General features: G+C 32.3%; 2 protein-coding genes across 2 annotated transcripts; both read left to right on the forward strand.

Moving 5' to 3' along the window:
- Positions 1 to 512: 512 nt before the first annotated feature.
- LOC100791323 (bifunctional riboflavin kinase/FMN phosphatase) lies at positions 513 to 5,517 on the forward strand. Its single transcript, XM_003541839.5, has 10 exons — positions 513 to 996; positions 1,110 to 1,299; positions 1,759 to 1,889; positions 2,570 to 2,639; positions 2,979 to 3,044; positions 3,687 to 3,838; positions 3,931 to 4,008; positions 4,385 to 4,518; positions 4,853 to 4,945; positions 5,181 to 5,517. The coding sequence occupies exons 1-10, from the start codon at positions 906 to 908 to the stop codon at positions 5,268 to 5,270; spliced, it is 1,095 nt and encodes a 364-aa protein (XP_003541887.1). The 5' UTR covers positions 513 to 905; the 3' UTR covers positions 5,271 to 5,517.
- A 1,019-nt stretch (positions 5,518 to 6,536) lies between these two features.
- On the forward strand, positions 6,537 to 6,947 carry LOC100791850 (uncharacterized). Its single transcript, XM_003541840.3, has one exon. The coding sequence runs from the start codon at positions 6,537 to 6,539 to the stop codon at positions 6,945 to 6,947; it is 411 nt and encodes a 136-aa protein (XP_003541888.1).
- Positions 6,948 to 8,976: the final 2,029 nt, after the last annotated feature.

Here is an 8,976-nt window from a genome sequence, read left to right on the forward strand (position 1 = left end):
AAATACTAACGAATTTTATTAAATTTTTTAAAAAATTCTAATAGTCTTAAATAAATATCACAAAACTTATTTTTATTATTTAAAAATTTTGATTGAATACCTTAACTTTATTTTTTTAAAAAGTCTTAAAATCCTAAATAAATACACCCTTAAAAACTTATACTTTATTTTTTAAAAAAGTATTAAAATCCTAAATAAATACACCCTTAAAAACTTATAATCAAATGATAATGTAAAAAAATTTCACACTTAGTAAATTCTAATTAAATTCATTAAAAATTTAACTGTTAAAACTATTATGAGTTTAATTACTAACATCAATGTGTTACTTATTTATTCTTATTATATACACATTCATAATTAATATGAGAAAAATCAAAATTCATTTCGTTAATTTTTAATTAACCTATTTTTCCATTTTAGCATCTCCAAATTCTACGAAGAATGCTTCACGTTTTCATTTGACAGTGTAAACGGAATATCCACAGGATCATGCTGGTGACGCCACCAACTAGCGCTGACAATTTATGCTTGACGTGACGGAGAACAGTGAGAATGTGATAACTGCAGACTGTGGTTTTAAATCCATCTGCAATTTGAATGGTGTCTGAAACACAAAATTTTATTATGCCATTCAGATTGCATTAGTTAATGATTCTTTTGTTCTGTTTCATTGTTTGCTTGTTCCTTAAAGATCTCAAAGGGTCCACAACCATATACAACTTGTGCACTACTTATGAAATAGAATAGAATGGAATGCCCTTCAAGTTGGATATCCATAAACATATAGATCTTGTCTTCTTTGTAGTATATTTTTATTAATAGGGCAGTGAGTTATCCACTCACCCACCACACCTTGTTGCCATCAAAAAAATTTATAGCTTCAAATTTTGGTGCAAACTGACATGAGTTGCTGCTGTGAGTCCAAAGGCTGCAATGAAGGAGCCAAGGTTTTGGCTGTCATTTTTGACTTAGATGGCACCCTTTTGAATACTGGTATTCTCGATTATTCCTGTTGTTCTCTTTAACTAAAGTGTTGATGAAATTTTGTTTCTTTTGAGTTCTTTCTGAACCATGTGTGTGTGTGTGTGTTGGTGATTGGTGTTCAGAAAGGGCAACAAGGGGTGTTTTGAATGAGTTTTTGGCAAGGTATGGGAAAGAACTTGACAGGGAGAAGGAAGAGAAGAAGAGGTTGGGGATGACACAAAAGGATTCAGCAGCTATAATTGTAAATGACTATGAACTTCCATTGACTCCTGACCAATTTATCAAAGAAATCACTCCTCTCTACAGGGAAAGGTATCAATAAGGGCATTTTTTTATTCTTTTCTCACTTTTTTGTTTTAAAAACTATTTTCTCAAAAAAAATTGCATTACTAAATAACCAATTTGTCATTCAAAATCTATCAAGTTTTGAAAATTATTTTCAAAAGAAGTGTTTTAAAAACCAAAACACAGAATCAATCAACAGTGAGAATTTGTTTTTAATCATCCTATTTCCTTTGTTTTTCCCTCTATACGTAATAAATGCAACCTAAAGCTGAGGCCAGACTGATATGAAGATATTTAGTTAGAATGGAAGGTTGAAAATAGTTCAAAAGTACTAGTTAGGTTGTTAAATATCTTCTGAAATGAACCTGTTTTCAAAGCAATGCACTTTTTTTTTTCAATAACTTTAGTCAATCCAATTGGAAACTATCATATTTGAATTGCTTATACATTCACTGGTTCTTATTTTCAAATCATAAATTGATTTAGGTGGGCAAAGGCCAAAGCATTACCTGGTGCTAATCGCCTTGTCAAACATCTCCAGAAAAATGGAGTGCCAATGGGTCTTGCCTCAAATTCCTTGCGAGAATATGTAGATGCAAAAATTTCTCATCACAAAGGTTGTTTCCTGTGGACTAGCTACTTGTTTATTACTGACTTTCAATTTTAAGTCTTTCAATTTCAAGGAGTATTACATGTCAGCTTGCCATTCTAGCTATTACTTCTGATTTCTGAATTGATTACTGAGAAGTTAAGATAACTACATTTGCAATCAATGTAGACACACGGGTACTAGTTTCTTAAGCAACTTCTGCCAAAGATAACAATATAGTTTTAATTCTTCTTTTCTTTTCTTTTTTAGCTGAAGGTTTTGTAATCAATGAAATGACTAGCCTAAAATGTCTTTAAATTTGATCGGCCATAATCTATATAAATGATGAAATTTGGAAGAATATTTGATAATTATATAGTATTAAAAAAGCATGATCTCCAATTGATAAAGTTTAATCCTTAGCCATACTTAAATCAATTACAATGTCCAAAATTTGTCCAAATTTACTTGTAGTGAAAACTTAAAGGTTTTTGACTTGTCATCTGATTAGTAGCCGAGAATGCCAATTGCTTGTAGCTAAGTCCCAGCTAAAGTATCTGCTTTGGAAAGGCTCCCAAAAATTATCCACCTTTATTAAATTTCTTCTTGTATACTTTCGTTTGGGTTATGAACACTTTTACCTTTCCTCATTGACATATAGTTTCCTGCTTAAATTTTTTTGTTTTATGCATATCTTGGTTTTTGTAGGTTGGAAAGAAAGCTTTTCTGTAATTCTTGGAAGTGATCAAGTTAAGTCTGGGAAGCCTTCTCCATATTTGTAAGATTCTACTTATGCACTTTGACCTATCATAGAGGAAACATATAAAGCCTTGAGTAGAAGTGGATCTATCGGTAATGAACAACTGTAACATATTTCCAGTAGCAAATAAGTATCCAACATCCCAAGTTTTAGCAGAATTTGTCAAGATTAAAAGTAAATAATCAACTACGATTATTTTAATGCCATGCCATTACATTATATAATTTTCCCTCCAGAATCCTGATCTCCCAACGTTTTCTCATTTTTTCCATCTTTTGTTTAGTTGGAAAGTTCATTTTCTCTGTCAACTATACTCTTCCAATTTCATCACAGTAGTAAAAAGTCTAATTGTTGCAGATTTGAAGAAGCTGCCAAGAAAATAGGTGTAGATGCAATTAATTGCCTGGTGATTGAGGATTCCTTGTAAGTCTCCCAGAGTTTCTGCAGACTGTGTATGATTCATTTTGCTATTGAGGTTTTTATTAAGCTTTTGGTTGCATGAAAAACTGACAGTAAATTCTAATCTAGACAAGATAATTTTGGGGTCTGAATGCTGTGTGACATCTAAAGTTGGCAAGATAATTCAAAGCAGAGAGTGATCACAGATGAAAAGGCCGCTGTACTGCCAGTGATGAAGCCTATAATTGAAGTGTATGTGACACTATAATAGAAGCATGTATGTGACACTATGCAATTAGATAAACCTCTTGGCTGAAATTAACATTATAATGAAGTTAAACTTGATTTTTTTTCAATCCCTCCTATTAGGACTCGCCTTGTTAGTTTATTGAGATCACATCCATGGTCTTAGATCAGACGTTCGTTGCCTATTAATTCTGAACTGTGTTATTTTAAAAATTCTCTTAATGCATAATCTATCCCCTACTAGGTATTCATCTCTGGAGATTGAGCATATCACTTTCACTGCTTTGATTCACCATCAGGATATATCACAGCATCTGCTGCCAAGTTTGTTATTCACCTTTTGCGCAGCCACGTGGATCCCTGTCATTTAATATTCATATTTGCTACATATAATTTATGTTCTCCAATGTACTTTAACAGGGTTGGTGTCAAGGCAGCCAATGCTGCAAAAATGAAGATAGTGGCTGTCCCATCTCGAAGGGAAGCTGATTGTCACGGGCTAGCAAATGTTGTTCTTCACTCACTTTTAGAGTTTCAACCTGAGCTATGGGGTCTTCCACCTTTTGATGACTGTAATGCACTTATCAGTTTCTTAGTATGTTGATTGGTTTCTCTAAATACCATGTCTTCTGATCGGAGTAATTTTTGAAACTAATGTTGGCAGGGTTAGATAACACACTACCTATTGACCCAATACATCTGAGTGGTTTGTATGTTAGTGGATGTCTAGAGGAAGCGACAGGTTTGTGAAATTCCATCTCTTTCATTTCATAAAATTAGTAGTGCATGTTTGGATTACCGGTACAAGTCTTCCAAAAGTACATTGAACAACCTCCAACAAACAGTAATCTAAATGTAGCTGTAATTGGTAACATGAACAACAAATTATACACCTCTCTTGAGCTTGAGCTTCCATGTTCCCAAATCTAATTAGATGCTGTTATGACATTGGATTAATTAGTAATCTTCCAAGAGCATACTCTTCAAACTGAGTAGGAATGCACTAATATTTGTATATTTCAAGCAACTAGCGTACCCGTTCTCATCAAAATTAGTTTCTTAGCTTCTTAGTTTAACATGGTATTATCAATCTGATAAGTTTTAATTACTTGATCCAGAGAATGCAACACTTGTTTTTCCTGATCAAGCTGTTGGGCTTTACTTCGGTTGGGCCAAGGTCGATACAGATGGGAACTTCAAGATATTGGTTAGCATTAATATTGACTTCTCCTGTGTTGGCTACAAAAGAATTGTGAGTGGTCAATTATAAAACTGTACAATTTTTTTCGGTACATGTCAGGAACTTCTGATGCACCTTTTAGTATTCTTGTGCTATTGTGTCTAAGGAATTCTTAAAAGAGTTTTAGAACGGAAGCACATTACACATTTATCATGGGTTTTTTTATACTTGAATCCAAACTCAGTTTGGACAACTACATTGTTTTTCTGCAATGAGACATATTTATGGGCCTAATAATTCTGTGTCTTTGTTTGATCCTTTCTTTGATTCTATGATGATGCATAATATTCTTTTGACCATGCTAATGGTTGTCATTAATGGAGATTACTTGTGGCTCATTTTGCAGCATGTTTATCTTATTGATGCAAACAGTGACCTTAAACATAAGCAGAAGATGCAAATCCATCTTGTTGGCTACATAAGAGCGTGGGATAACAAGGTAATGTCAATGATGCCCTTTTGATGGAATAATCTTGCTAGGTGGTTGTTTTTCTGCAACCAAGTGCTCATGATGAGGACCATAGATGCATATAGAACAAAATTATTCATATCTTATAATTAGGGAAGGTTTATGGTCATTTGAAAAATATATCTTTTTGCTCCAAAAGCCTTTTCTTTCCAATATCTTATTTGTGTCCCTACTTTTTTATGTCAAAATTTGTGCGCATGAACAGGAATTCACGTCAACGGAATTGGAGAAACTCGAAGAATACAAGTCTATTGCGAGAGCTTCACTGTATTTGCCATCATTCACTTGTTTATAGAGAAGCCTCACATGGAGGAGACAGTCAAGTGACCATATATTTGGAGATGGGAATAATAACTATACAACTTGTTGCAGCTTTCACCACAATAATAATAACAATGAAATTAATTGTCTATTTTTTTTTATCAGAATGAAATTGGTTGTGTAAAGTAAGATATGTATGAAATGATTCATTAGGAAATGTTTGTAATAATTGATAAATATTGTATCTTCAAAAAATAGCAATCAATTGATGTTCACTATCATTCATGTGGTGTTATCTTATTCAGCTCGGTTAACCAGTCAAATGAATATTAATCCAAGTTAACTGATAACTTGACAAGTTTTTGAATAACTTTTCAATCTATGAAATTTATAGATTATGATGTCTTTTGAAATTTGTAGCATGTATATCAGTCCATGCTGCTTAATTAGTGATTTACTAGTTCAACTAATAATCCAATGTCCTTACAAAGTCGACAACCAATTCAAATCTAACAACATTGCAGATCACATTTAAGCATTACCTATTCTTTTGGGAAAAGTCAATTAAATGAAATTTCTTAAAGTACCCCAGATAAAACTATATCCTTTTTATGCTGTTTAGTTTGAAATTGCGAGTGCTTGTGCACAAAAAATATGGAACCATTCACGACAGAGATAATTATTTACACACCCTACGGAGCTTATGGTAAATAAAACAAATGCCCAATTTTTTTTCTTCTTGCATGCTCAGTTTAAGAAAAAAAAACCCTTTTATTTTTTTATCTGATCTTTTAATTGCTCAAATTCAATCAATTAAAACTGGTTTATGGACAACTCTCTCCTTAAGACTAAATCACCGATGTTTCATGTTACTATCCCATTTTCTGATTTTAAATCACATACGGAAACAAAACACACATACTTTTTGATACCCCCCAAAGTACCCACCAAGTATTCTTTGGTTGTTCAGATTGGTTTTATGTCATCTTGCACATGTCTCACCCTCGGTTACTATTTCTAGAAAATCACACCCACGTCCTATAAAATTTACGTTAATTTTCACTACAATACAACAACACTCTATAAAACAAGTGCATGTTGACAAGCCGGTGAAGAAAAGCAAAACGGACGGTGCATACAAAGAAATTCACTTCGATCTCTGCAAAGCACAAAATTTGTCCCTTCCAAGCAAAATCTGTATATACACACACAAATCAAAAACCTCACCAACCAACAAACCAAGACTAATTCCAAAACCAACAAAAAAACACTTTCTCTATATCTCTTCAACACAAACAACATGGCAGAAAAGGAAGGAGGAGTTGTGAAGAAGGGTCACGAGGAAGGCCTAAAACTCGCGGCTTCGCTGCTGCAAGAATTCGAGCTTCCGGAGGGGCTTCTCCCTCTGGCCGATGTCATCGAAGTAGGGTACGTGAAGGGCACGGGATACATGTGGATAGTGCAGAAGAAGAAGGTGGAGCATGAGTTCAAGTTGATAAGCAAGTTGGTGAGCTATGACACTGAGATAAAAGGGTATATTTCTAAGAAGAAGATAAAGAAGTTGAAGGGTGTGAAGGCCAAAGAGCTCATGCTGTGGCCACCAGTGAGTGAGATCACTGTGGATGACCCTCCAACTGGGAAGATTAACTTCAAGAGTCTTGCTGGTATCACCAAGACTTTCCCTGTTGAGGCATTTGCTGCTGGCCAGTGATCACATAGTTAACAGATGTTCATCATGAAGATGATACTATATATTATAGGTGATGTGCATGGGGTGAAATAATAAGAAATAATAGCTTTGATTCTCTACTATGTAATGGGATTTAATTGAGCTGCTATATGTCAAGGTTATGATATCTGATGTTTTTTGTTTATTTATCTTTTTTTATATGAAGAATAATTGATATGGAAGCGATAAACTTTTGAGTTAAATTTGTATTGCTATACACTTACTTTTTCTTTCATCAAATTTCTACGTACCCATTTGTTTCTATAACTCTTTTCATTTCTGATCACGCTATCTATCACATTTGTAATATAAAATAAGAAGAATATAAATTCAATATTCAACTCCATTATGATCAAGTTATGTTTTTCTTTCATCCGATTTAACCTTGTTTGTTTTTTTATCCTTAAAAATCAGAGGCATGCATTAGAGGTATACAACAATTCACACATTCTTCTCGACCCCTAATTCGATTTAACATGATTACTGGATCTAACGTAGATTTTTTATTTTGGCAAATTGATCGAGTTGACAGGGTAAACTGGATATATGATCATCCTCATTCGCTGATCACTTCAGTGGGAGTTTAAATAATATAGTAAAATTGTCCAAATGATTTATTAATTTGCATTAATACAGATGAGCAGGCCTACAGGTGTTACCCCAGGGAGTGATATGGTAACTTGGATCCTTGGGTTGGGTCGTTTCCTCTGGTGCACTTCTGTTTTAAAATAAGTATTTAGAAGAATAAAACTGGCAAAACAAAAATAACTACTAGTACCTACTTTTTTTAATTAAAGACCAAATGCCTTAGTAGTATTTTTATTTTTATCTTTTACAAGCATTTCTTTTATAAAGAAGACAGTTCAATTTGAAGCACAGGCAAACATTAGCGCGTGTTTGATTTCGTGTTTATTACCCCTACGTGCGTATATATATACAAGTTACAAAGAATAGCTTTTATGTTGGACATGGAAGGAATTAATGCAGTATACGTGCGTTTATTTAATCGTAACCAAACACACTAAATATAGTCGCGTCTACAACTGAAAATTCAAAGTATTTCGAGTATACATACACTTTGTCCTTCAATTGTTAATGTGAAATGTAATGCACAGATACAGCCTGCGTGAACCACAACCACCACTTAATGTGTGTGCTTCAGACACTTTAAAATTCATCAAATTTTGTTGAAATTGCACGTGTAAGCGTTTTGCAATGTAATTAACATTAATTGTGACAAATTTTGGTCTTAACCCTTCGGACATTGTGGCATATAAGAGTGTTCGACTTCAATGGTGGTTAGTTTTGTTGAAATTTAGGATGAAGTAAAATTCAAATAGATCAAATTTAATTGATTTTTTTAATTAATTTTCAAGTTAATCTATATCAAACAAATTTGTAAGAGTAGTTACGGTTAGACATTACTCTCATAAGACTCAAATTTAAAATGATACTTATTTATTTTTATAAGATTTTATCTATAATATTTTTTATATTACTTATTTTTAGACTAAAACTATCCTTAATTAAGAAAGAGGAAGAATATGGTGATAAATAATTAAAAAAAGAGATGAATATTAATGAAAATAATAATTTTGAAAAAAAATAATAAATTTAAGATAAATTTATTTTTATCAACTAACTTAATCACTTTTCTTAATCTTGATGAATTAGATATTTGAATCTTATAAATAGGAAGATACAAAATAATATGTTTTCTTGCTTTCTGTTCTTTCTTTCCCGTTGATGAAAAAAAGTAACAAACAAATTTAATTAAGATTGAATTGATTTACTTCAGGTCATCGTGTTAGGCTAATAAATATAATATATTTTAAAGTTTTTATTCTATCATTTTTATTTTATATAAAAAAGAATATTTACTTCAGGTTTTATTCTTCAATATTTTTACATATATAATTAAATCGATTCCAGGAATTAATATTATTTTCAATTAATATTTAACTTTTTACAATTATAATTTTATATGTCTCGTTAATCTCTTTATCTAGAA

Source organism: Glycine max, chromosome 13 (genome assembly GCF_000004515.6).
Source record: "Glycine max cultivar Williams 82 chromosome 13, Glycine_max_v4.0, whole genome shotgun sequence".
In the NCBI taxonomy this organism is placed as follows: Eukaryota; Viridiplantae; Streptophyta; class Magnoliopsida; order Fabales; family Fabaceae; genus Glycine; species Glycine max.

Coding starts and splice junctions, on each gene's coding strand:
- LOC100791850 (XM_003541840.3), top strand. CDS start 6,537: ATGGCAGAAAAGGAAGGAGGAGTTGTGAAGAAGGGTCACGAGGAAGGC.
- LOC100791323 (XM_003541839.5), top strand. CDS start 906: ATGAGTTGCTGCTGTGAGTCCAAAGGCTGCAATGAAGGAGCCAAGGTT. Junction 1,300..1,758: donor ACTCCTCTCTACAGGGAAAG/GTATCAATAAGG, acceptor AAATTGATTTAG/GTGGGCAAAGGCCAAAGCAT. Junction 4,519..4,852: donor GTGTTGGCTACAAAAGAATT/GTGAGTGGTCAA, acceptor CTCATTTTGCAG/CATGTTTATCTTATTGATGC.